The sequence below is a fragment of the Lithobates pipiens genome, unplaced genomic scaffold, assembly GCF_037356315.1.
Source record: "Lithobates pipiens isolate NorthernLeopardFrog02 unplaced genomic scaffold, aLitPip1_a1.2 Scaffold_8, whole genome shotgun sequence".
NCBI classification, from domain to species: Eukaryota; Metazoa; Chordata; class Amphibia; order Anura; family Ranidae; genus Lithobates; species Lithobates pipiens.
Genome location: NW_027507903.1, coordinates 191,010,296 through 191,035,670, shown reverse-complemented (window position 1 = coordinate 191,035,670; position 25,375 = coordinate 191,010,296). Strand labels below are relative to the sequence as shown.

The window sequence follows — 25,375 nt, the reverse complement described above, 5'->3', positions numbered from 1 at the left end:
GGACTATCTGTCAGTCTGCAAGATCAAGTTTGGCTGTGTACAATAGGCCAATACCACAATGTTGCAATTGGTATAGGATGAGATAATGGGTGGCATTTCACAGCTTCATGGAAAAGGGGGAGCAAGAAGAAAAGGCAATATACAACTTCAATGCTTCTCCAGTGTGCTTTCAACATTTAAATTGCAGAGACACAAATACTCAGTTTTTAGAAATAAACCCTTTTATTTTAGTTTACAAGCCATTTGAATTTCAACTGGGCAAATCCACCATCTACTATCTCATTCGGTGAACATGCAAGGCGATATAGAGAAACTTTAGAAAAATAGTGATGCCGGGACCATGGAAGCAAAATGATTGTGGACCTGTTCTAGCAACTATGCAACTTTCCAAATCTAAGGGAGCCATTGACATGTCTGGCTGGTGATTTCCCAGTGAGGACAAAGGACAGGATCTAAACAAAAAAAAAAAAAAAATTTGCTTTGGCCCTGCTGGTGGAGGTAGATGCAGACCACTGTTTCACTATTATTATTGGGGGTCTTATGGAAGAACCAGTGATTTTACCATAATTAATCAATACTAGCTTGGTCGGTGGTTATGGAATAACCAGCTAAATATTCCAAGAGACAGGCCATGGCCATTAACAATGAATCTCTTCTACGGATTTGTATTTGTGGGTGACGAGGCCTCTGAAAATTGCCAATATTAAATGCAGCCTTATTTACAGGGAGCTTGAGAAACTTCACGAGAATTTTTAATTGTAGAAATTGCATGTCAACAAAGTGGTTGGGTATACAAAATGTGGATCCTGCACTCTGTTATCCAGGTGACTCTGCTGTGAATGTAACCTGGATTCTCCACAACTATGCTTAGGAAAAGAATGGTTACAATTTTGGTTACACCTTCCAGTACAGTGGTGTAGTGGTTAGCACTCTCACCTAGCAGTAAGAAGGGTCGCTGGTTCGAATCCCAAACACGACACTACCTGCCTGGAGTTTGCATGTTCTCGCTGTGCCTGCGTGGGTTCCTCCGGTTTCCTCCCACAATCCAAAGACATGCAGGTAGGTTAATTGGCTTCTGTCCAAAATTGTCCCTAGTATATGCATGGGGACCTTGGATTGTGGGCTCCTTGAGGGTAGGGACCAATGTGAGTGTGCAATGTACAGGGATAGGGACAATTGTAGACACTCACTCAGGTTGAACTGGTGTCTTTATTCAACCTAACTAACTATGAAACTATGAAACAAGGAGTAAGCAAAGCAGACATCTGTTCTGGGCCCTGTGTTTGTAACCTTTTCCCGAATAGAGAGACAGAGTATTTTCTGACCCTGTAAGTTCCTTGGCAAAAAAAAAAACTTTGCCTAATTTATCTAAAAACATTAAAGAAATATGTATTTTACTTAGTGCTCAATAAGTTTGGAAGATTATGGTCATTTGTTGATGGTGTCATCTTTCTTCTCAAATTCAACATTATCGCTTTGCCACAAATTTGCAGGCTGCACAAGAGCACATTGTAGCATAGTGACAGACTTTTTTTTAGCAAAGTTCATAAAATAAAAGTGCACATTTTTAAATATGATCTGAGTTTTCAGTTGCAGTTTGCTGCAACATTGTTTTATGTCAACCCATTCTTGGAAGACCTTTGAAGCAATTACTCTCCAGATAAGATTCTTCCTATAATTGCCCTTAGTCATAAATCTTAGGGCGCTTTAGGACTAAGCTTATAAAACCTTCAATGTCCACCCAACAAGTAAGGTACCCTTGCAGCAAACAGCCTTATTGCCTTTACTAAATCAATCCCAGTATGTCAGATAACTGCCAAATGCTGTCATGTGAACCGACCAGATATAAGACAAGGCCTTGTCTTGCAGTGGGATCGAGACAAAATAGCTGCCCAATGCAGTCTTACTGCATCTGGTGTGAATAGATCCTTAGATGGGATGGCTGCATGGCTATACTTCCTATCCTTGGATGCTGCCACATTGTATGAAGTAGTAAAGCACACATCTTTGGACAGCAGCATTCTCAGTCTGGGGAGAAGGTAGTGTTAGACTAACAGATTTAGATTACTTTGACTAACAATTTGAAACTGAACTCCAGCTATTAATATATTAGCAGTTATAGCAAACATTTTTTTATTTTTATTTTTTACTTATAGGATAACAGTTTTACATAAATTAATAAAAGCTGACTATTGTAAGCACACCTGTCAGTGGTAAATGGTTTGTTTCAACCCTCTACCTGTCACTTTGTCTGGACAGCTTGGTCTTTTAAAGTTGAAAAATAACAGGCTTCTTGGCCGAATAACCAGATGAAGATAAAGGGGAGAAAAAAAAGAACATTATTTTTATATAACCTATCTATCTCAATCACACCACACCTAAGAATTAGTGCGCTGAAATGTAATACTTTTTTGCTACCGATTTTAATACCAATTTAAAAGGATAAGTTCACTTTTAAAAAAGGGAGAAAATAATAAATGCACATTATTTATAAAAAAAAAAAAAGAAAAGTTTTTTTTTTCTTCTTTTTTGAGCCTGTAAAGCATTGCACCAGCAATCAGCAAATTGCTGGTACCATGCAGGTCTCCAGCAGATCCGTCAGTGTGTATCCGTGTGCCCATACATGCTGTATGAGCAAGCAGATACAATCGGACAAGAAGAGAGAATGAACTACAATGGTTCTCCACAGTGGTGGTAGATTGAAAACTACAAGCTGACAGACGCAAAGGCTGCAAGACCTTGCAATTTTCCATACACATGACACTATGAATGAGTGAAGCGTCCGGGCCACGGACACATTCTTTTAAATTTGCGACAGCTAGCAGGGGGAGGGGGGGGGGGCTGGTGGAGAAGATCCCCGCTAGCTGTCAGATCGGGGACTCAGGGAAGTGCAGGGGCCAGTCCATTCATAACATGTTACACCCTGAACATGAGTGTAATGTGTTACGAAAGGTGAACTTATCCTTTAAAGTGGTTGTAAACCCTTACAGACCACTTTAACCTACAAGTAAGCCTAGATCAGTGATGGCGAACCTTGGCAACCCAGATGTTTTTGAACTACATTTCCCATGATGCTCAACTACACTGCAGAGTGCATGAGCATCATGGAAAATGTAGTTCAAAAACATCTGGGGTGCCAAGGTTCGCCATCACTGGCCTAGATTAAGGCCGCGTACACACGCGCGGACTGTTGGCCCAACCTTGTCCGCTGAACAGTGTTTGGGCGGACAGTCCGCTCGTGTGTGGGCTTTCAGCGGACAGTTTCAGCGGACAGTTGGACGGACAAGGTTTTACGGAAATTCCGAAAAACTGTCCGCTGAAACCTTGTTTCAACGAACAGTCCGCCCGTGTGTAGGCTTGTTCGTCAAACTAAGTTCTGCGCATGCTCAGAAAGGATTTTCAAGCCGAAAGTTATAATGCAGTGTATAGGACGTCGTATTTTGCGTCCCGTCGTACGTGCCGTTCACGTCATCGTGCACGGTTTCAGTAAACTGTTCGTTCGTCGTGTGTGGCCATGTCCGTCCATGCTAAGTTTGAGCGGACTGTTCGCTCAAACTGTTGGACGGACAAAGTTGGGCCAACAGTCCGCGCGTGTGTACGCGGCCTAAGGCTTACCTGGAGGTGCAAGAAATATCTCCTTAACCCACACAGTCAAGGAGATATTTTCCAAAAAATGGGCACCAATGTCTACGGTGCATGCTATTCACTGTGCCTTTATCCTGCAGGGTGTTTTTTTTGTTTTAAGAGAGGGTTTACACGATCTTCAGATGTGGCTCACAGCAGGAGTCCGGTGCATCCCTGTTCTCCATTTCAGGGACGAATCAGGCTCCAATTTTTGCTTGAATTCGCACCTAAAACAGAGCGAAAGACAAACAGGACCCCTGTGCAATCTGCTCCGTGACAGCCACAGAGCTGTGTGAACCGGCTCCATTGACAGCCGGGCACACTCTCCTGTCATGCGAATTGGATGCAGAGAAATTCGCATCCAATTCACATCAGTGTGAACCCAGCCTGCATTTAACCACTTGCCGACCAGCGCACGACGATGTACGTCGACAGAATGGCACAGGCAGGCAAATGGGTGTGCATGTACGTCCCTTTAAATTTGCCGCCCTGCCATCGGCTGGTCGGGACCCCCGTGAGTCCGGTCGCGGGACCCGCGGACTCGATCGCCGCGGGCATCCCCGCGATCGTCTCACGGAGCGGCCAAATGAAGAAATGCCGTTGTAAACAGCATTTCTTCATTCTGCCTAGCAACTAGTGACGCTGATCTCTGCTCCATGTGATTGGAGCAGAGATCAGTGTTAACTAAATGAAAGCCCTACCCCCCCCACAGTTAGTAACACACCCCTAGGAACACTTAACCCCTACACTGCCAGTGTCATTTACACAGGAATCACTGCATTTATATAGCACTGATTACTGTATAAAGGACAATGGTCCCAAAAATGTGTCAAAAATGTCCGATGGGTCCCCCACAATGTCGCAGTCACAATAAAAATTGCTGATCGCCGCCATTACTAGTAAAAGAAAAAACAATAAAAAATTATTAATAAAAATGCTATAAAACTATCCCCATTTTGTAAACGCTATAACTTTTGCGCAAACCAATCAATAATCGCTTATTGTGATTTTTTTTTTACCAAAAATATGTAGAAGAATACGTATCGGCCTAAACTGAGGGAAAAAAATGTTTTTTTATATATTTTTGGGGGATATTTATTATAACAAAAAGTAAAAAATAATGCGTTTTTTTCAAAATTGTCGCTCTATTTTTGTTTATAGCGCAAAAAATAAAAACCGCAGGGGTGATCAAATACCACCAAAAGAAAGCTCTATTTGTGGAAAAAAAAAGGACGTCAATTTTGTTTGGGAGCCACGTTGCACGACCGCGCAATTGTCAGTTAAAGCGACGCAGTGCCGAATCGCAAAAAGTGGTCTGGTCTTTGACCAGCAAATTGGTGCGGTCTGTAAGTGGTTAAAGTGGTAAAAATGCCTACATTTTTTTTTACCTTAATGCAATCCTTGCATTAAGGTAAAAAATAAAATACTTTTTTTTTTAGGAATTTGCATCCCCCCCCCCCCCACTTACCTGAGTCCTCCTTTGATCCAGTGCTGTGCACGTCTGCAGCTCTTCTCCCCCTCACTTTCATGTCTCACAGGCTTTGCTGAAGCAATTGGAGCCATTGGCTCCTACTGCTGTCAGTCAAAGCCAGGGATGAGGATGCCAGGGCCTGTTGTCTGTGTTTACAGAAGCAGACAGCGAGGCTTCGGGGCAAGCCCATACAGGGGCTTATCATGGGGGCACTTGCCAGAGAGGAGTTGCAACAAGCACTGGTGGGAGGTTCAGGGCTGCTCTGTGCAATTCTGTGCAATGTGCAAGTATAAATCTGTTTTTTTTTTTTTATTATTGCATTTACAACCACTTTAAAATCTCTGACACCTTCTGCAGTAAACCCCTACAAAAGATGGAGGAAGCATCTGCAGGAGCCCGACATTGTACCCACAATCCACTGATCATTGCTGAAATGCTCTGCAGGCTCCTGTGGGAAAAAAAAAATAAAAAAAAAAATTCCTGCAAAATATGTGCATATTTTATTTATTTTTTAAAGGTGAACTTAGCTTTTAAGCCATAGTTCATTCAAACTAAATAATCAGATTTGAATGGCATTATTCTTCAAACTATTGAACACTACACAAACTGAATGTGCATACACAAGCCTCAAGAATCACAGGCTGAGGGCCAGCAAAACAGTAATATTAATCTTCTGCTTTTTAATTCATAAGAAAACAAAAAAAAGACATAAAATGTGCTTCAAATTGCAAAATACTGTATACAGTGTTCCTGAAATTATTTACGTTAAAGCAAAAGGAATGAATGATTCAGCTTCCCCAGGGATCAGATACGAGTAAGGCTCAGTTCACACTAGCTGACTCCAATGTTGCACGATTTTCAGGGCAACTTTGGAGTCCAACTTCGAGGCTCGGTTCACACTGCTGTGACATGGGATCCAACTTGTGAGACCCAAGTCGGATGACCTGTCAAATTCAATGTTTCCCTATGAGAGCCGTCTTAGCTGATACTACACAAGTCTCTCAGACTTTAGAAAAGGTTCCTGCACTACTTTGGTCTGACTTGGGTGCGATTTCAGCCCTTGTACAGGCTCCTAAATAGCATCCAAGTCAGAAAGAAGTTGCAGGGCAAAGTCATACAACATTGCCATCGCACAGCCGTGTAAACTGAGCCTTACACTCTCTGGCATCGAAGCCGGATCAGATCAAAGTCAGATCAAAGTAATACAGGAACATTTTCTGAAATTGCGGCGACTTTGCAGTGCCAATTGGAGCGGCTTTTATAGAGATACATTGCATTTCACATACCCTGCCTCTCTGGCTCTAAAAGTCGGATCCCAAGTCGCAGGAGTATGAACCAAGCCTAATGCATGCTTACATTGTGGAAAGTTTATGTAACTGTGCAATACGGGTCATTCCAAAATTTCAGTTTTAACCTATAAAAAAAATCCAAGCAGGCTGTATGCAGGATACACACTGTATCTGTTTGCTATGAATATTAAAAAAAAAAAATGGTGGAAAGAAGAAGATGAATATTTGTTTTGCCACAGGGGTGGCACCGCCACCATTCACAGAACATCTATTATTTTCAGTGCATCTGAATCAGAACAGTACCCGGGAGATCACTGTAGTAATGCTGACTACTACTAAGAGCCCATACACACTATACAACTTTTGTTGTCTGATTTCCTTTAGATTTACCAAAACCATGTAGTGCAAGGGACTGCCTGATTGCATACAAATCAAAACAAATCGAGGCTTGACATCATATTACATGGTTTGTTAAATCTGCAGGATAAAAAAAAGAAATCTACAGAAAATTGTATAGTGTGTATCCAACTTTACTGTCAGCTTCCCCAGCAGCCCATCAGGTAGGAGATATGTATACTTACACTGGGCCAAGCTGGACCAATACAAATAAACCCTGGAGTTCAGCTAGAAGACACTTTTTCTATGTTTACATTAAGGAAAGAAAACGCTTATGTGACAGAAGCCTGTCCAAGCCCCAGTCATATGATTGTAAATAAGGATGAGCTCAGGCGTGTTCGCAAACAGCACGTGCAGCACCCGCCAGGAAGTCGGCACCGGGGATCGCTAATCACCAGCAGTGAGACATTTCCCGATCTCCGCAGCCGTGCATTGGGACAATGTCTCATTGCTAAGGATGAGTTCCGGCGTGTTCGCACACTCCATGTGCAGAGCCTTCCAGGAAGTTAGTGAAGCGCTAATCACAGGCAGTGAGACATTTCCCGATCTCTGCAGGCGCACATCGGGGCAATGTCTCACTGATTAACGCAGCGCTGCGTTGACTTCCTGGCTCTGCAGGTGGGGTGTGCGAATACACGCCGGAGCTCATTCTTACTCATTGTCTATGATTAGCGCTCCGCAGTGCCAACTTCCTGGCGGGCGCTGCACGTGCTGTTTATGAACACGCCGGAGCTCATCCTTATTGCCTATGATTAGCGCTCCGCAGTGACAACTTCCTAGCGGGCGCTGCACGTGCCGTTTACAAACACACCGGAGCTCATCCTTATTTGTAAACAGTTGATCAGTAAAGAAAACACATGGTGCAGATAATAGATGAGCCTACTCACTGACATGAAGTAAATAGACACACAGCGGCAAATTTACTAAAAATGGGAGGGTTCAAAATCTGGTGCAGCTTTGCATAGAAACCAATCAGCTTCCAGGTTTTATTGCCAAAACTTAATTTAACAAGCTGAATTTAGAAGCTGTTTGGCTGCCATGCACAACTCCACCAGATTTTTCACTCTCCAGTTTTAGTAAATCTCCCCCATAGTGTGTACAATCCTCTACACAGCCCACAGCAGAAGGAGATTGTTTACCTCATGGAACCTGTTCACCAGCCTCCTACACGTGTCACACGGCTCCTTCTTAGCAGCTGTACAGATGAAGAAGAGTACAATGAGGAGCCAGGGGGTCAGGTGTATGGACACAGCGCTCCCAGTCTTTCCTCTCACAGCCATATTACAGGAGGGGAACTAGTGGTGCACAGGGGGCACCCATACAACACTCAGGTGTACAGGACCGGCACACAGCTCCTACCCTGACAGTACTCACTGCGGACACATTACATTCTACCCTTCCAAGCCGGCCTGTCACTTCCGTATCTGCCCTCCCTGCACGGTGATTGGCTGCACGGGACAACTTTTCAGTATGTGGACGAATCCGCTGCCGCCACGCTCGAGCCAATCAGCTCCCCACGCGTACGGTGTACTTGTCTAATGTCTTGTAGCGGTGTGAGGGTGGCAGGCAGAGGATGTGCTATGTGTGTGTAGCCGGGTACAGCTATAAGCCAACGTGAAGATAAGAAGTCCGGTCACCTCAGGCTGTGCTGGGTAGAGATAAGAAAGGCCGGTCACCTCAGGCTGTGCTGGGTATAGATAGAAGAGGCCGGTCATTTCAGGCTGTGCTGGGTATAGGAAAGGCCGGTCACCTCAGGCTGTGCTGGGTAGAGATAAGAAAGGCCGGTCACCTCAGGCTGTGCTGGGTATAGATAGAAGAGGCCGGTCATTTCAGGCTGTGCTGGGTATAGGAAAGGCCGGTCACCTCAGGCTGTGCTGGGTATAGATAGAAGAGGCCGGTCATTTCAGGCTGTGCTGGGTATAGGAAAGGCCGGTCACCTCAGGCTGTGCTGGGTATAGATAGGAAAGGCCAGTCACTTCAGGCTGTGCTGGGTATAGATAGGAAAGGCCAGTCACTTCAGGCTGTGTTGGGTATAGAAGAGGCTGGTCACCTCAGTCTGTTCTGAGTATAGAAGCAAGGCTCCCGGCTAGAATAGCTGTAGCAGCCTATGACGCCGGTAGGGGGCGTGCTGCTCCTCCATCCGATATGGCGGTGAAGGGGAGAAGTGGCGGGCACGCTCTCCTGCTCCTCTACCTGGCCGTGGCGTTCGTACATCTGGCCGTGTGTCCGTACAGTAAGGTGGAGGAGAGCTTTAACTTACAGGCCGCCCATGACCTCCTGTATCATAGGCTGGACTTGGAGCAGGTAATGTGGTGACGGGGGAGGGGAGGGGGAGCTGTGTACGGATGACATACTAATCCCTCCTGTTTGTCTCCCCCTTGTACAGTACGATCACCATGAGTTCCCCGGGGTGGTCCCCAGGACCTTCCTTGGCCCGATCTTCCTCAGTCTCCTGTCCGCTCCGGCAGTGTTGGTGGGCTCTGTGTTGGAGGTGTCCAAGTTTTATTCCCAGCTGATAGGTGAGATGTCCTCCCAGTGTGAGCGGACATTACCGCCACTCCATTCATAACATTCAAGTAGATTGGGTAGGCATAGCTCCCAACTGTCCCTGATTTGGAGTAATGTCTTTCTGTCCCTCATTTTGAGATAATCTATATAGTTGTATATAAAATGCACTACTTGTCTCTCAAAAAGTGTTTTAACCACTTACAGACCGCCCGCCGCAGGTTTACAGCAGCTGTTTGAAGGAGGATATTGTTGTTATGGCAGCAGTTAGCTCCTTTTCAGTGGGCAATTTGCTACAAGATAAAAAGTGGTCTCTGCGGAGGATTCACCGCGAGATCACGTCTATCGCCAGCGCCGTGATCCGGTGCCCTCCACTTACCAGAGCCGTTGGGCGGAAGCCATCGTGTCCTCTTGCTAGCTCAGTATGGAGACGAGCGTCTCCATACAATTGCTGGGTGGAAGCGATGTCAAAACGTAATTTCCGCCCACAGCTCTTAACCACTTCCCGACCAGCGCACGACGATGTACGTCGACAGAATGGCACGGGCAGGCAAATGGGCGTACAGGTACGTCCCTTTAAATTTGCCGCCCTGCCATCGGGAGCGCGGCGCGCTCCCGTGCTGGTCGGGACCCCCGTGAGTCCGGTCGCGGGACCCGCGGACTCGATCGCCGCGGACATCCCCGCGATCGTCTCACGGAGCGGCCAAATGAAGAAATGCCGTTGTAAACAGCATTTCTTCATTCTGCCTAGCAACTAGTGACGCTGATTTCTGCTCCATGTGATTGGAGCAGAGATCAGTGTTCACTAAATGAAAGCCCAACCCCCCCCCCCACAGTTAGTAACACCCCTAGGAACACTTAACCCCTACACTGCCACCCACTGGTTAACCCCTTCACTGCCAGTGTCATTTACACAGGAATCACTGCATTTGTATAGCAGTGATTTCTGTATAAATGTATAAGTGATTTCTCCCAAAAATGTCCGATGGGTCCCCCACAATGTCGCAGTCACAATAAAAATCGCTGATCGCCGCCATTACTAGTAAAAAAAAAAAAAAATTATTAATAAAAATGCTATAAAACTATCCCTATTTTGTAAATGCTATAACTTTTGCGCAAACCAATCAATAATCGCTTATTGCGATTTTTTTTTACCAAAAATATGTAGAAGAATACGTATCGGCCTAAACTGAGGGCAAAAAATGTTTTTTATATATTTTTGGGGGATATTTATTATAACAAAAAGTAAAAAATATTGCGTTTTTTTCAAAATTGTCGCTCTATTTTTGTTTATAGCCCAAAAAATTAAAACCGCAGTGGTGATCAAATACCACCAAAAGAAAGCTCTATTTGTGGGAAAAAAAGGACGTCAATTTTGTTTGGGAGCCATGTCGCACGACCGCGCAATTGTCAGTTAAAGCGACGCAGTGCCAAATCGCAAAAAGTGGTCTGGTCTTTGACCAGCAAATTGGTCCGGTCTGAAAGTGGTTAAAGGGCCATTTATTTTATTTTATTTTATTTTTTAATGACCAACTTTTTTTTTTTCTATAGCATTTTAGTCTAAATATGAGATCTGAGGTCTTTTTGACCCCAGAGCTCATATTTAAGAGGCCCCGTCATGCTTTTTTTTTTTTTTTTTCTATTGCAAGGGATGTTTACATTCCTTGTAATAGGAATAAAAGTGACTTTTTAATTATTTGTATTTTTTTAAAGTATAAAAATAAAAGGTAAAATAAATAAGAAAACCCCCCCCCCCCTTTTTTTTTTTTTTTTTTTTTTTAACGCGCCCTGTTCTGACGCGTTGATGTGCAGAAGTGAACGCATATGTGAGTAGTGGCATATGAAAACAGTGTTCAAACCACACATGTGAGGTATCGCCGCAATCGTTAAAGCGAGAGCAATAATTGTAGCCCTCCTCTGTAACTCAAAACATGCAACCTGTAGAATTTTTTAAACGTCGCCTATGGAGATTTTTAATGGTAAAAGTTTGTCGCCATTCCACGAGCGGATGCAATTTTGAAGCGTGACATATTGGGTATCAATTTACTCGGCATAACATTATCTTTCACAATATAAAAAAAAAAATGGGCTAACTTTACTGTTGTCTTATTTTTTTAATTAAAAAAAGTGTATTTTTCCCCCCCAAAAAATTGCGCTTGTAAGACCGCTGCTCAAACACTGTGTGACAGAGTATTGCAACGACCACCTTTTTATTCTCTAGGGTGTTAGAAAAAAAATGTATAATGTTTGGTGGTTCTAAGTAATTTTCTAGCAAAAAAAAACTGTTTTTAACTTGTAAACAACAAATCTCAGTAAGAGGCTCAGTCCTTAAGTGGTTAACCACTTCAATACAGGGCACTTAAACACCTTCCTGCCCAGACCAATTTTGAGCTTTCAGCGCTGTCGCACTTTGAATGACAATTGCGCGGTCATGCTACACTGTACCCAAATGAAATTTTTATAATTTTTTTCCCACAAATAGAGCTTTCTTTTGGTGGTATTTGATCACCTCTACGGTTTTTATTTTTTGCGCTACAAATAAAAAAGTACCGAAAATTTTGAAAAAAAAAATGTTTTTTTTTGTTTCAGTTTCAAAACTTTGTAAATAAGTATGTTTTCTCCTTCACTGATGGGCACTGATGGGGCTACACTGATGGGCACTGATAAGGTGGCACTGATGGGCACCAATGTGGCACCAATGAAGTGGCACTGATAGGCGGCACTGATGAGCGACACGGATGGGCGACACGGATGGGCGACACGGACGGACACTGATAGGTGGCACAAATTGGCACTGATAGCTGGCACGGATGGGCGGCACGGATGGGCATGGATAGGCGGCACAGGTGGGCATGGATAGGCGGCACAGGTGGGCATGGATAGGCGGCACAGGTGGGCACTCATAGGCGGCACAGGTGGGCACTCATAGGCGGCACAGGTGGGCACTCATAGGCGGCACAGGTGGGCACTCATAGGCGGCACAGGTGGGCACTCATAGGCGGCACAGGTGGGCACTCATAGGCGGCATCGGTGTTATAGTAATGGATGCCAATCAGTGCCAAACAATAATGCATGCCAATCAGTGATGCCCATTGTGGCCACTGATTGGCATCCATTATGGGCACTGATTGGCACCCATTGTGCTGACTGGCACCCTGGTGGTCTAGGGAGGATTATGGATTGTTATTACCTTTTCCCTGGTGGTCTAGTGGTGTCCCTGGTGGTCCAGTGTGGGCATCCTCGGGGGGGCTGTGCTGATAATCGATCAGCACAGACCCCCCCTGTCAGAGGAGCAGCCGATCGGCTCTCCTCTACTCGCGTCTGACAGACGCGAGTGAGGGAAAGCCGATCACCGGCTCTTCCCATTTACACTGTGATCAGCCGTGATTGGACACGGCTGATCACATGGTAAAGAGTCTCCGTCGGAGACTCTTTACCGAGATCGTAGTTGCCGGGTGTCAGACTGACACCCAGCAACAACGATCGCCGCGATGCGCGCCCCCGGGGGCGCGCAGCGGCTTATTATCCTAATCACGTCATATGACGTCCGGTTAGGATAATGAAACCACTTTGCCGCCGTCAATTTGTAATAGGGCGGGCGGCAAGTGGTTAAAGTGCTAAACCTTTCATCCAATTTCTAAATTGGTGCATTTGCAAATTGTGCAAAAGTCAATATAAAAGAATAGTAGTGATAAAAAAAAAGCACTTGTGGGCTTAACCAATAATTATTATATTCTTTATTTTTTTATGCTATTCTCCTTTAACCACTTGAGATCCGCGCTATAGCCAAATGACGGCTACAGCGCGGATCTCCTTTTCCGGGACTACGTCTATTGACGTAGTCCCGTGTACGAGCGGCCTGCGCGCCCTGTGATCGGCGAGTCCATGAGATCACCGATCCGTGCAAGGGGTCGATCCCGACCCCTTATCACGTGATCAGCTGTCAGCCAATGACAGCTGATCAGGTGATATAACTGAGCCGGTAATCAGCTAGTATTCCTCCTCGCGCTGTCAGCGCGAGGAGAAAAAAAAAAAGCCGATCACCGGCGGCCGTGATCGGGACATCAGTCCTGATCATGGCCAGCAATGCAAGCGCCCACCTGCCCCCTGCAGTGCCACCCTAATAAAAAGTAAGTGCCCCCCGTCAGTGCCACCCAGCAGTGCCACCCACAGTGCCCACAATCTGCCTCAAAGGTGCTGCACCCCAGTGCCGCCCATCAGTGCCCAGCAGTGCCACCTATCAGAGCCACCTATCAGTGCCACCTATCAGTGCCCATCAGTCCCATCTATCAGTGGTACCTATCATTGCCCATCCTTGCCACCCATCCGTGCCATCTTATCTTTGCCCATCAGTGCCGCCTTATCTGTGCCCATCGGTGCCGCCTTTTTTGTGCCTATTAGTGCCGCCTTAACTATGCCTATCAGTGCCCACCAGTGCAGCCCATCAGTGCCCACCAGTGCAGCCCATCAGTGCCCACCAGTGCAGCCCATCAGTGCCCACCAGTGCAGCCCATCAGTGCCCACCAATGCAGCCTATCAGTGCCGCCTAATCAGCGCACTTCAATGAAGGATAAAAATGACCCGTTTGCAAAATTTTATAACAAACTATTAAAACATGATTTTTTTTTTTTTTTTTTGCATCTTTTTTTGTTTGTTTAGCAAAAAATAAAACTCCGAGCTGTAACTAAATACCACCAAAAGAAAGCTCTATTTGTGGGGAAAAAATGATAAAAATTTCATTTGGGTACAGTGTTGTATGCCCGCGCAATTGTCATTCAAAGTGCATCAGCGCTGAAAGCTGAAAATTGGTCTGGGACTGAGGGGGGTTTAAGTGCCCAGTAAGCAAGTGGTTAACCACTTACAGACCGGACCATTTTGCTGGTCAAAGACCAGACCACATTTTGCGATTCGGCACTGCGACGCTTTAACTGACAATTGCACGGTCGTGCAACGTGGCTCCCAAACAAAATTGACGTCCTTTTTTTTCCCACAAATAGAGCTTTCTTTTGGTGGTATTTGATCACCCCTGTGGTTTTTATTTTTTGCACTATAAACAAAAATAGAGCGACAATTTTGAAAAAAACACATTTTTTACTTTTTGTTATAATGCATATCCCCCAAAAATATATAAAAAAAACATTTTTTTTTCCCTCAGTTTAGGCCGATACGTATTCTACATATTTTTGGTAAAAAAAATCGCAATAAGCGATTATTGATTGGTTTGCGCAAAAGTTATAGCATTTACAAAATAGGGATAGTTTTATAGCATTTTTATTAATAATTTTTTTTTTTTTTACTAGTAATGGCGGCGATCAGCGATTTTTATTGTGACTGCGACATTGTGGGGGACCCATCGGACATTTTTGGGAGAAATCACTTATACATTTATACAGAAATCACTGCTATACAAATGCAGTGATTCCTGTGTAAATGACACTGGCAGTGAAGGGGTTAACCAGTGGGTGGCAGTGTAGGGGTTAAGTGTTCCTAGGGGTGTTACTAACTGTGGGGGGGTTGGGCTTTCATTTAGTGAACACTGATCTCTGCTCCAATCACATGGAGCAGAGATCAGCGTCAGTAGTTGCTAGGCAGAATGGAGAAATGCTGTTTACACGGCATTTCCTCCATTCAGCCGTCCCGTGAGACGATCACGGGTATGCCCGCGGCGATCGGGTCCCGCGACCGGACTCACGGGGGTCCCGACCAGCGCGCTCCCGATGGCAGGGTGGCATTGAAGATTGGAAGTACATGTACGCCAATATGCCTGCCCGTGCCATTCTGTCGACGTACATCGGCATGCGCTGGTCGGGAACCGGTTAAGCAGGGCGTGTGTCCCATGTCTACATACATTTGCTAATAGGTGTCCCTCATTCCAATCTCAGAAAGTTTGGAGGTATGCATTCATAACATCAAGTAGACTGGATAGTGGATGTTTTAGACCGGGAAGGGGTCAGACTCTGTTTCATTGTGGGCCGCATCAGCAGTATGGTTGCCCTGAAAGGGCCAGTTGTTTCTCAGGTGCACTGCGCGCAGAGTGCAGGGGGGGGCTGGATTGCTCGTCGCACAGAGTGCCGGGGGGGCCCCGGGATGGCTCGGTGTGATGAGGGGCCCCAGGATTGTGCTGTACAACATCTAATTTCCACCCCTCCTCCTGACCTTTGCACACATCTGCCTCCACTTCACCACAATACCCACACCCTGTCGCTTCCTTTTTTGAGGGCTGCTTTACCCCTTATTGCCAAGTCAGTTGCTTTTTTGGCTGATGTGGCAGCATATTGTAAAATATGTTGCCAGAACATCAGCACTCATTTAATTCAGCTAGTTGAGCCATCTGGCTGAAATCTTGGGAAGGTGATCTTACCTTCCAAGAATAAACTTTGTGGCATACCCTTTGAGGGCAAGCTCTTATTTGGCTCTTCCTTAGAGGAAGTCCTAGTTTGTTCCTCGGAGAAGAGTAAACAGTTTCCATCTTCTCAAAAGAATAAGCCCCAGAATAAGAGGCCTTTTTGTGGCTTTCAGAGCAAAGTTAATTTTAAGACCAACAGGCAAAGAAGTAGTAGTCATTTAACAAAGACAAGTAAAAGGGGGGGCACTCTTTGCTCCTTCAGCCCCTACCAAAAATCCCCAGTGATGCCAATCCAGGGTTAGGAGGGAGATTGTCCCATTTCATCAAGAAATAGGCAGAGATTACCAGCAATCCTTATATTCTCCAAATGATAGAAAAAGGTTACAGGTTGGAATTCAATAGCCCCCACTCCAGAGGTTTTTTCTTACCCATCTGCTGGGGCACCAAGAAAGACGGCAGGCTATGGTGAATCTAATTGCAATGTGAGAAACGGAGGGGTTTATTTCTCCTGTTCCGGAAGATCAAAAACTCTGAGGATTTTACTCTCACATCTTTCTGGTAAGAGAGGCTTCTGGCGGGTTTCAGATGGTCATCAATTTAAGCCTCAGATTCATAGTCTACAGACGCTTCCGGGTGGAAAATATTTATTCTGTAAGAAATCGGTTATTACCAGGAGTGTTCATGATGACCCTGGATCTTCAGGACGGTTACCTTCATGTATCAATCTGCCAGAACCGTAAAAAGTTCCTCAGATTTGCAGTTCTCATAAAGAACAGTCCAAGTCATTGGCAGTTTTCAGGATCCTCAATTTTTGGTGTCTTGGCGGCACCAAGGATCTTCATGAAAATCGTGGGCAAAGTCATGGCCTATTTTCGAATACAGAGGGTATCGATCGTTCCATATTTAGGTGATTTTGTTCTTTGCCTGAGAGAAAGAGAGCCTTGTTCAGGATCTGCCATTGATCTTACGGACCTTTCAGAAATTGGAGTGCAAGGTCAATCGGCAGAAGTCTTGCCTTGTACACTCCCAGAGAATGCCCTTTTTGGATTACCTAATAGACACAGTTGCCCAAAAGATTTTTCTTCTGGAAGAAAAGATTTTAAAGATTCTTCTCTCCGTGCAGAACTTCTTCATGTTGCTCCCACAGGCCTCCCTTTTGCCAGTTATTGGGCTTAATGACTGCAGCTATTCCAGGGGTGTCATGGGCCCAATTGCATTCCAGGTCCCTTCAGGCATTTATGTGTCATTGGGATCACATTTTTGAATCTGCTCATACAGCTTCCTCAAGAGGCGTCACCTTCGATATCTATAAAGAGACCTAGTCCTTGATAACATTACATCACAAAATTTCATACTGCAGTACTAGATCAATTAGAGAAACAATTTTATGCAACTGGAGTATTTAGATAGAATCCTAGTGACTCGCCCAAAGATTTCAACCCTTTGTGACAGCAGGCAGCAATATTTGAGACACCCTATATAGGGATGACCCCCCCCCCCCCCCCCCCCGGGTCACCCCTATAATAGGGTTTCTCAAATATTGCCGCCTGCTGTCACGAGGGGGGGTTGAAATCTTTGGATGAGTCACTAGGATTCTATCTAAATACTCCAGTTGCATAAAATTGTTTCTCTAATTGATCTAGTACTGCAGTATGACATTTTGTGATGTTATTAAGGACTATGTCTCTTTATAGATACTGAGGGTGACGCCTCTTGAGGAAGCGGCATACGGCTGCGAAACCGGTCGAGGAATACATCTAACTCTACATCAAAGTATCCCCACCTATTTGTGGTGCACGTCAGTGGGACAGCAAATGTTCTGGCAGACTATCTGAGCAGAGTTAACATCAGTGGCAGCAGCTGGGAACTGAATCAAGACACACTTCATGAGATCATGTTAAGGTGGGGTGTTCCCAGAGTGGATCTTTTTGCATCCAGTCTCAACAAGAAACTACCTGCTTTCTTCTCACTGGAAAAAGAGTCAGAGTCCTTAGGGACATATGCGCTCTCTTTCCCTTGAAACTTCACTCTAGCCTATGCCTTCCCTCCGTTTCCTTTCTTACCACTGGTAGTTCGGAAGATTGTTTCAGGATCAAGCAGAAGTTATCATAATTGCCCCTTGGTGGCCCAGGAGGCATTGGTTCTCCTCGCTGAGAGCTCTCCCAGTAGAACCAGCCCCTGCCGGAGCGGAGGGATCTTTTCCGTCCGGGGCCGGTAATCCATCCAAACCCTCAGACCTTCCATTTGATGGCCTGGAGGCTGAGTGGCGCATCTCACAGCTAAGGGGGTGTTCAGAGAGGGTTATTGAGACTATTCTGGACAGCCGTTAGTCACAACAAAGATCTATGCGAAAGTTTGGAAAACGAGAGTTAGACTTACCGGTAACTCTGTTTCTAGGAGTCGTCCAGGACAGCACTAGAGAGATAGGCTCCACCTCCAGAGGCAGGAAACACAAACCAGATCTTTAAAGGGCGGTCTCCGTCCCTTCCCCTTCAGTCTTGTAACCGAGAACTTCCCCGGAAACGGCTTCTGTAACGACAAAAACACTTGTCCAGCATTATAACAGCATTTAGGGAGGGAATCCATGCTGTCCTGGACGACTCCTAGAAACAGAGTTACCGGTAAGTCTAACTCTCGTTTTCTCTAGTCGTCTGTCCAGGACAGCACTAGAGAGGATCAACGAGAACTTACCATATTAGGGGGGGGACTACCGCTTGAAGGACCTTTCTCCCAAATGCCTGGTCTTGCGCTGAGATAAGGTCCAATCTGTAATGCTTCATAAGCGTAGAGTAGCTTGACCAAGTTGCTGCTTGACAAATTTGCTCTGGTGTTGCTCCAGCTCGCTCTGCCCATGAGGTCGATAGTGCCCGTGTGGAGTGAGCCATGGGGGAAAAAGGACATTCCATTTTCATTCCTTTGTAGGCTTCTACAATAGCTTGTTTGATCCACCTTGCAATTGTATTTTTTGAAGCTTGTGACCCCAATTTTTTACCCGCATGTAAAACAAATAATGCATCTGATTTTCTGATGCTTTTTGACATCTCCAGATACTGTAAGACACAGGCTCTCACGTCCAGTTGGCTAAACTCTACCTCCTTAGGATTAGTGGGGGACCCACAGAATGAAGGTAAAACAATTTCCTGTGTTCTATGGAACTTTGTCACTACTTTGGGCAAAAACCCAGGGTCCTTGCGCAACACCAGCCTATCTTCAAAAATTTGTAAAAACAGCTCTTTCACCGAAAGTGCCTGAAGCTCGCTAATGCGTCTGGCTGTGGAAATAGCCACTAGGGACACTGTTTTAAGCGTGATCCATTTCAAAGAAAGTTCTTCTTCCCGAGACTTTTTCACCCATCCTTGTAACACAATTGACAGGTCCCATTTGGGTAAAATTTTGAAAGGAACAGGTTTAATCCTGGTCAACCCCTTAAAAAACCTGCTGACTAGCGGGTCTTCCGCCAGGGGTTGGTCCAAAAAAACAGACGGGGCGCAATTTGTACCTTTAAGGTACTGATGGCCAGTCCCTTATCTACACCGTCTTGTAAAAACTCCAAGACCGTCGGGATACTTATAGACACCCTTTTAGTGTCCAACCATAAACAAAAAACCTTCCAATACTTAACATAAATTGCTTGGGTTACTTTCTTTCTACTAGAAAGGAGTGTTTTAATTACCCTATCCGAGAGCCCCTTAGACTTCAAGAGACTCTCTTCAGACGCCAGGCCGATAACTTTAGGGTCTGAAGTTCTAGCAACAGAACTGGACCCTGGGACAGCAGATCCTCTCTCTCGGGCAGTATGAGGGGAGGCTCGTCTGTCAGACCCAGCAGCATTGAGAACCATGGTCTCTTCGGCCAATATGGAACCACCAGTATCAATGTGGTCCGTTCCTGCAAAAACTTCCTCAGGACTAGAGGAATTCGTTTGAAAGGGGGGAAGGCGTAGCAAGTGCGAAACGCCCAGTTTTGTGCCAAGGCGTCTATCCCTTTTGCCCCTGCCTCCCTCTCTAGGGAGAAGTATACTGGGACCTGGGTGTTCGCTTTCCTGGCGAACAAGTCCACCTCCGGAAGACCCCATTTGTGCACTATCAGCTGGAAACTCTCCCTGTTCAGTGACCATTCTGATTCGTACACCCGGTGTCGACTCAGAAAGTCTGCCAGGTGGTTGTCCACCCCCTTTAGATGGACCGCTGAAACCGATTTTAGGTTTTCTTCTGCCCAATGCATGATCGTACTTGTTAGCTTGATCAAGGACGGGCATCTTGTTCCTCCCTGCTTGTTTAGGTAGGAAACCGCCACTATACTGTCCGAGAGGACCTGTACATGGTGGTCCTTCAGATCCCTGGCAAACACCCTTAAGGCTTCCCAGATTGCCTGCAACTCCCTCCAATTGGCCGACCTCTGGGACTGTGTCTTCCCCCAGCAGCCTTGGGCTACTTTTGACCCCAAGTGGGCCCCCCAGCCCCAAGCACTGGCATCCATGGTAATGCGAACAGACACTGGAGGAGACCACCATAGACCCCGTACTAGGTTCTCCTCCCTCTTCCACCACCAAAGAGACCTTCTGGTCTTTGAGGATAGATGGATAGTCCCGTCCAGGGATTCTTGTGTCCCGTCCCAGCTGTTCAGGATATTGGCCTGAAGGCACCTGAAATGAGCTCTTGCCCAGGGAACTACAGGGATTGTTGCTACTAACAGGCCCAACCCTGCCATAGCTGATCGGATGGATATCGTCCGATTGGACTGCAAAAAGGTTACCGTCTCTTTCACCTTTTCTACTTTTTCCCCTGTGAGGAAGACTTTCTGTGACACTGAATCTACCAGAAAACCTAGATACTGTATGGCCTGTGTTGGTATCAAGTGCGACTTTTCTTCGTTTACCAACCACCCCAGCCTTTTTAGGCAAGAGATGGCTACCCTCAGATCTCCCTGCAGTTGGAGATTTGAGGGGGCGAAGAACAAAAGATCGTCCAAGTATGGTATGACAGCGATCCCTTTCAATCTTAGGGGGGCCAACGCTTCTGCCAGGACCTTGGTAAATATCCTGGGAGAAGAAGACAGACCGAATGGCAGAGCCCTGAATTGGAGGTATCGAATCTGCCCTCCCTAAAGAATCGCTATCCTCAAATACTTCTGAGAGTCTTCTCGGATCGGGATGTGTAGATATGCGTCCCTTAGATCGAGAGAGGCCATGAAACAATTTGGAGGGAGTACTGTTCTCACTGTAAAAATTGTTTCCATCCGGAATTTCTTGTAAGTTACCCACTTGTTCAGTAACTTCAGATTCAAAATCAACCGGAATTTGCCTGATGGTTTCTTCACTACAAACACGTGCGAATAGAAACCGTGGTTTATTTCTTGTGACGGGACTGGCACTAGAACCCTCTGGTCTATTAAATCGCCAATTTACGACAGCAAAGCTGTCGCTTTCTGGGGATCCTTGGGAGGCTTGGTCAGACACATCCTTGTAGGTGGGATGTGCTTGAACTGTATTTTGTAACCCTCCCTGATGATCCTCAGGATAAAAGAATTTGGGGTAGTCTTTTGCCACTGTGGGAAGAACTGCCCCAGTCTTCCCCCACAGGAACCAAGTCACTGGGATTTAGTGGTTTTTTTAGAAGAGGAAAAGAGATTGCCTTCCTGTTTTCCTCCCACCCACTGTTTCTTAGGGGTTGACTCTTTAGGGGTCTGTCCGTGTGACTGTCCCTGTCTTTGAGGACGAAAAAGGCGTTTACCTGTAGTCCTTTTTAGGTTTGACAGGAAAGGCCTTCTTTTTATCCGCAGTACGGTCCAGGACTTTCTCAAGATCCTGTCCGAACAAGAGGTCTCCCTCAAAGGGGATGCCACATAACCTCACTTTTGAGGCCGAGTCGCCTGACCAAGACTTCAACCAAAGTGCCCTACGAGATGAATTTACGAGGGCAGCGGTCCTGGCTAACAATTTAACAGACTCTGCAGAGGCATCTGCTATATAACCTGCTGCTTTATGTAGCATAGGAAGAGAATCCAGAATTTCCTTTCTGGAGGTCCCCCCTTCCAAATGGCCTTGTAATTGTTCCAGCCAGACCTTCAAGTTGCGAGCCACTATTGTCGTGGCCATTGCAGGTTTTAAATTAGTCATGGTTACTTCCCTTGACCTTTTCAGCAGTACCTCCATCTTTTTATCCATGGGTTCCTTAAGAACACCCATGTCCTCAAAGGCGAGGTCTGTTGATTTTGCACACTGGGAAAAAGCTGCGTCTACCTTGGGCACTTTGTTCCAAACACAAGAGGGGTCCTCGCTGAAGGGGAATCTCCGCTTCATACTTTTAGGAAAAAATAGCTTTTTCTCTGGCTCCTCCCACTCTTTTTTGATCGAATCTATCAGTGTGCTATGAACCGGAAAGACCCTAACTGAATCTGCCTTTAGGGTTTGATACATCCGGTCATGCAAGGACAGGGAGACTGGCTCTTCTCTAATTTCGAGCGTCTCATAGATCACCCCCAATAAGGCATCAACCTCCTCGAGTGAGAGCCTGTATCTGGGAGAGCTTGATCCTTGAACAGGAACATCTCTGGATGATGCCGCCTCACTTAGGCCATCCAGAGAATCAAATTCCTCTTCCCCTGATTCGTCACCTTCCACTGGGGTGGAAGCAGGGGAAACTGCGGTTGGTTTTGGGGTTTCAAGGTTCCCTAACATCGCTTTGATGGACTCCATTTCTTTCTGTACTCCAGAAATCAAATCCTTACAAGCTCCTGTAGCTTCCTTATAGACCAATTTGTCTATGCATGGTTTACAAAGGGGCTTAGACCATCCTTCTTTTAATTTACTCATACATGAAGGACATCTCTTCTTCCCCCCTGACCTCTCTGGTTCTTTGGGCAGAGTCTAAGGCAAGAGAAGGAGAGAAGAAGGAAGGGAAAACAGACAAGCTAACGTCAGCGAAACCTTAGCAAAAATAGAATGCCTTCACCAAAACACCTATGTGCACCCCACCAACCACTAACAGGATTCGCAAGACTCTTTAGTCCGGATCCTGTTTGAGAGAGGGAGGGAGGAAAAACACACCTGGACCATTTCAAAATGCCTTTGCATTGATTAGTTCATCACTCCCCCCTCTCTCCCAGCCCTGTAGGTACAAGACACCTCTGTGTTTGCCTACCTGAGCTGGTTCGGCTCCACTGCATCCATATTCGCTCGGAATCTTGCCTAACCGCCTGGAGGCTTTTCTCTTTGTAAGCGATGCAGCACGAACGCTATGTGGCCGAGGCTTTTTAAAATAGCCGCCAAGGTTCCGAACGTCCACGCTCGCCGCGCGACCCGGAACCGGTAGTGGATTGCCGGAAGTCCTCTATCCTCCGCCTGCGTTCCACAGGCTGGAACTCGATGCCTGTGCCCGCCCCCCGCCTGACTTTGCGCCCAATTTTGAACCTATTGTAAGACAGGGAAACGACAGCCCTCCCCGGGCTTCAGAAGGAGAACGCCGGTTCGTAGCTGCTGTCAACCCGACCAGAGGACTTCAGATGTCTGTTACCCACAACAGGTACCCAGAACTCCTTCCCCGTCTCTTATGGGCTATCCCACCGTCAGGGGAAGGAGAGCTCCTGATCCAGCCTCCTCCTCCGGTGGAGGAAACACAAAGACTGAAGGGGAAGGGACGGAGACCGCCCTTTAAAGATCTGGTTTGTGTTTCCTGCCTCTGGAGGTGGAGCCTATCTCTCTAGTGCTGTCCTGGACAGACGACTAGAGAACTTGTTTCCTGGCAGAAGGCAGGAATGGATTATTTGTCTACTCATATACTACATTTTTTAGAGGGGAGTGGAGAAAGGACTTTGTCAGCACCCTTAGGGCTCAGGTTGCTGCCCTCCCTGTCTGTTTGCAGAAAGAAGACTAGCTGAGGCCCCTTTGGTCAAGAGGTTCCTTTCAGCCAGAACTAGGCTTAAACCCAGGGCTGTTAATCAGATTCCTCCCTGGGATCTGTCGTTGGTATTAAATGCTCTAACTAGGACTCCTTTGAGCCATTGCATGAGACCTCACTGAAATTGATTTCCTTAACCACTTGCCGACCGCCGCACGACGATGTACGTCGACAGAATGGCACAGGCAGGCATAAGGGCTTACATGTACGTCCTTGCCTGCCCGCGGGTCAGGGGCCCGATCGGGCCCCCGCCCGGTGCCTGCGGCGGTCGGTATTCGTTCGGGAGCGATCCCGGACGAGGGGACGGCCATTCATTCATGGCCACCCCCTCGCGATCGCTCCCGACGAATGAAAATGTCCGGTGACATCACTTCCTCTCCTGTAATGTAAACACAGGAGAGGAAGTGATGTATTCTCTCCTCCGTGTCGGTATTTTTCGTTCCGGCACCGAGGAGAGAGCATCGGTGAGTTGCACAAGCACTACACTACACAGTAGAACATGCCAGGCACACTCACACCCCCCCTTTACCCCCCGATCACCCCCCAATTACCCCTGCCCCCCCAGTCACAGTGACACCAATTGCTTTTTTTTTTTTTTTGCATTGGTGTCATTTGTGACTGTAATAACTGTTAGGGCAGTTAGGGTTAGCCCCCTTTAGTTCTAAGGTACCCCCCTAACCCCCCCAATAAAGGTTTAACCCCGTGATCACCCCCGTCGCCAGTGTCACTAAGGCTGGGTTCACATTGCAGCGGTTTATGAGAACCAATGTGATTCGCACCGCACTGCAGTGCAAATCACATCCGATCTCTGTGCGATTCGAGTTCAGCCATACAGATAGTATGGCTGAATTCGTGTCGCACCCACCGCAAACTCGCACGGGACCCTTTTTTTGGTCCGCAGCAGAATCGGATCGCATGGGTGTTCACACCATGCGATCCGAGTTTGCAGATCGCACTGCGATATGCGAACTGATCTGGGGGTGTCATTAACATTTCACTGACACTCCCAGCAGTTCGCATAGGGCAGTGTGAACTGCTGCCGGGAGGCATGTGATGCGGGAACCCGCCGCGCATTCGTGGCGTTCCCGCATCGCTCCAGTGTGAACCCAGCCTAATAAGCGATCGTTTTTCTGATCACTGTATTAGTGTCACAGGTGACGCTAGTTAGGCAGGTAGGTATTTAGGTTTGCCGCAGCTTTTTATAGCGCCAGGGACCCCCATATACTACCGCATAAAGCCCCCTGATTGCCCCCTAGTTAACCCTTTCACCAGTGATCACCATATAACTGTTACAGGTGACGCTGGTTGGTTAGTTATTTTTTTTATAGTTTCAGGGCACCCGCCATTTATTACCTAGTCTCACTAGTGTATCCCTAAATTTAGGGGTGTCTACTTTCCAAAATGGGGTCATTTGGGGGGGGGGGGTTTGTGCCATCTTGGCATTTTATGGCCTTCAAAACTGTAACGCCCTTAGAAAGCCTGAAGGCGGTGCTTGGTTTTCGGGGCCCCGTACGCGGCTAGGCTCCCAAAAAGTCCCACATATGTGGTATCCCCATACTCAGGAGAAGCAGCAGAATTTATTTTGGGGTGTCATTTCACATATGCCCATAGCATGTGTGAGCAATATATCATTTAGTGACAACTTTGTGTAAAAAAAAAAAAAAATTATTTTTTGTCATTATTCAATCGCTTGAGGCAAAAAAATAAAATATTCAATGGGCTCAACATGCCACTTATCAATTTCCTTAGGGTGTCTACTTTCCAAAATGGGGTCATTTGGGGGGGTTTTATACTGCTCTGCCATTTTAGCACCTCAAGAAATGAGATAGGCAGTCGTAAACTAAAA

The 25,375-nt window shown here is 46.3% G+C and overlaps 2 protein-coding genes across 4 annotated transcripts in view; one reads left to right on the top strand and one right to left on the bottom strand.

Annotated features, from left to right (window-relative positions):
• CRELD2 (CRELD disulfide isomerase 2) overlaps window positions 1-8,558 on the bottom strand; it is a 41,460-nt gene extending 32,902 nt beyond the window's left edge. The window contains exon 1 of one of the 3 annotated variants that reach the window (XM_077468420.1): window positions 8,418-8,558. In XM_077468420.1, the coding sequence (XP_077324546.1) occupies window positions 8,418-8,495 (78 nt within the window). In that variant the 5' untranslated portion in view covers window positions 8,496-8,558. Of the gene's footprint in view, window positions 1-7,919; window positions 8,216-8,417 lie in introns of those variants that run through there. The other 2 variants (XM_077468421.1, XM_077468419.1) reach the window with 2 other exon arrangements.
• Window positions 8,559-8,648: 90 nt separating this feature from the next.
• The window catches only part of ALG12 (ALG12 alpha-1,6-mannosyltransferase), a 98,301-nt gene continuing 81,574 nt past the window's right edge, over window positions 8,649-25,375 (top strand). Inside the window, exons 1-2 of the mRNA XM_077468418.1 lie at window positions 8,649-9,084; window positions 9,167-9,299. Of these exons, the coding sequence (XP_077324544.1) occupies window positions 8,926-9,084; window positions 9,167-9,299 (292 nt within the window). The 5' untranslated portion in view covers window positions 8,649-8,925. The remainder of the gene's footprint in view (window positions 9,085-9,166; window positions 9,300-25,375) is intronic.